The sequence below is a fragment of the Carassius auratus genome, unplaced genomic scaffold (assembly GCF_003368295.1).
Source record: "Carassius auratus strain Wakin unplaced genomic scaffold, ASM336829v1 scaf_tig00005710, whole genome shotgun sequence".
In the NCBI taxonomy this organism is placed as follows: Eukaryota; Metazoa; Chordata; class Actinopteri; order Cypriniformes; family Cyprinidae; genus Carassius; species Carassius auratus.
In genome coordinates this window covers 15,001-17,523 of record NW_020523689.1, presented here as the reverse complement: position 1 = coordinate 17,523, position 2,523 = coordinate 15,001, and the positions used below count along the sequence as shown (strand labels likewise).

At 35.8% G+C, this 2,523-nt stretch overlaps 1 protein-coding gene across 1 annotated transcript in view; it reads left to right on the top strand.

Annotated features, from left to right (window-relative positions):
* Positions 1-1,464: 1,464 nt before the first annotated feature.
* LOC113071013 (bone morphogenetic protein 6-like) overlaps positions 1,465-2,523 on the top strand; it is a gene marked incomplete at its 5' end in the record, with an annotated part of 9,284 nt that continues 8,225 nt past the window's right edge. Inside the window, one exon of the mRNA XM_026244392.1 lies at positions 1,465-1,661. Within this exon, the coding sequence (XP_026100177.1) occupies positions 1,465-1,661 (197 nt within the window). The remainder of the gene's footprint in view (positions 1,662-2,523) is intronic.

Sequence of the window (2,523 nt, the reverse complement as noted above, 5' to 3'; positions counted from 1 at the left end):
TATCTGGCTTTATGTTGTTGTTGCATGAACACTATTCTTATTCAGTGTTTTTTTTTCTGATAGTGGACACATAAAAAAATACTGTGTAGAATTTTCTGGAGGTCTTTTGCTGTTATACTTGTTTTTTCTCACCTCTTTCAAGGATTGCCCATATAATTTATTTATTTATCTTTTTTTATACATTTCCAGACAAGGTATCTTTAGCAATGTCTTGTGCAATGCTTTCTTAGCCTTTTCCAGCTTTGTGCGTCACTCTAATGTGTTTTTAAGGTCCAGTAATAGGTTTTGGGATTTGAGGCATGGTTCACACTAACTTTTCTTGAGAAGAACATATTTGTCAGTGTATGCCTTTATTTAAAGAGGCAGGTATCTATGCAACTCACACTTCCGATCTCATCTCCTTAATTGATTCCAATTAGCTTTTGTAGAAATTATAACACAGAGGTTTAGCCTTCCTTGTATATGATCACTTACTGTGTGTTCACACCAGATGCGACTTGTGCAAATAAATTGCGCTATTTGGGTGTAGTTGGAGGCTTGAACATTTTGAGTTTATTCACTCCATTCTCGCGTGAAATTGACTTCACAACAGACGCAAATTTGTGTCATGGGAGGGGCTTCTGCCAGTTAAGTTCACACAGCATTGTGATTTCAACCACCATTTATTCTGATAATTTTCAAAATATTACTGTTTTAAATGTATTTCAGGAGAGAATATAGTTGTTTTAAACTCAAATATGTGGTTTATTTATAAAGACAGCGCCTATTTCAAAATGTGTTTCGACGATTTTGGAGACGATCAGCACTCTCAATTTGGATAGTCCTTCTCAAATTCACCGCTGACTGTGATGTCTCTTTAGTGCTTCAGCATAAAATATAATTTGTTTTGGGTAAATCTAACAGGTGATCTTTGGTCTTTATTCAATTAATCTATTTCTTCCAAGCAATATTTTATTCCTGTTCGACGATGACTTTGTCCTCCATTTTTGTTTTGGATTTTCCCTCCGGCTCTGCACGTCACTACTAGAGCAAGCTCCTGATTGGTTAATGCAGTGTGAAATTTCACCAAAGTTCAGTTTTTTCAACGTCAAAACGCTCAACTCGCGCCACATCTATCGCGCGAATCCCATCTTTTGTGCTGCCTCGATCGCGAGAGTCGCGCCACAGGATGTCTACTCACGTTTGACTTAACATGTAAATAACTCGTGCTTAACGCTTCATTTGAGTCTGGTGTGAACGCACCATTACATTTTCTACATTTCAATAAGCACAATTTGTGTTTTTAGTTAAGTCGTATTTGTCTTTAATTTGTGACATTATGAGTAATCTGTGCATCAAAAGTCTCATAAACTTGCCACTGTAGAGTCAGTATGACCTAGAGTATACAAAAATGCAAATTATACATCAATAGTGGTTCGTCAAGCACACTAAAACTTATCATTGTCCTTTTGTGTTTGTCTTTGGACAGTGGAAAATGACAGAGAGCTGTCTCCACAGAGAAGACACCATAAAGAGTTCAAATTCAGCATGTCCCAGATTCCAGAGGGAGAGGCCATCACAGCTGCAGAATTCAGGATCTACAAGGAGTGTGTGACCAGGGCCTTCCGCAATGAGACATTCCTACTTAGCGTATTCCAGGTGGTTGGGGAACATCCAGAAAGGTAAATGAGCAGTGAATTGTAAAAATATTATTCTGTAAATATGGACATTTATGTGCTAGTATAGTTGATTAGTATAGTCAAATATATATATATATATATATATATATATATATATATATATATATATATATAAAATTACCCAAGTAATCACGCATGAACTCTTTCAAAAGCATGCATGAAGCACAACTAGAATTAAGTTAATAAATTAAACCAGTTAAGTAGTTTACTTAGTTTGGTCTTGCCGCTTGACTAAAATGAACTAACTCAGATTTACAGATAACATGTTATTGTTTGGAAACAGTGTCCCCCCCCCCCCCCCCCCCCCAAGAGAACAATATGTATACTGTACAATACTGTATAAATCTCAATTTCGAAAAATGTACACTTAAGACTGGTTTTATGGTCCAGGGTCACATTTGAAAAAGCGCAGAGGATACAGAGTGAGCTGCTGCCATCCATGGAGTTTATCGAAGTTACCTAAAACTGAAATATGCTTTATATTAACCTCTTAATATAATAAACCTATGCCACGCGGCTTGTGCTCCTGTCAAATCCCTGTTATGTAATGCCTTTGAGACATGTTTTCCTAGGAGCACAACTTAATATCTTGTGTCTGCCCTGTACTTTTAAATGTTAAAAATTCATGTATTTACATTTAAATGATTTCCTGACAGAAAGCAAGTCTACAATCTTAACTCTGCAAATGTAGACTAATTCTGAATAAAACTTTTGGATTAAAAAATGTAAGCACTGTAAATCTTTTCCTTCAATTACATCTGACAGTTTTAACAGACTGTTGTGTATTTAAAGACAGACACAGTTTGAGTAGACCACTTTTTAATAAATAGTAAAAAAATACTTG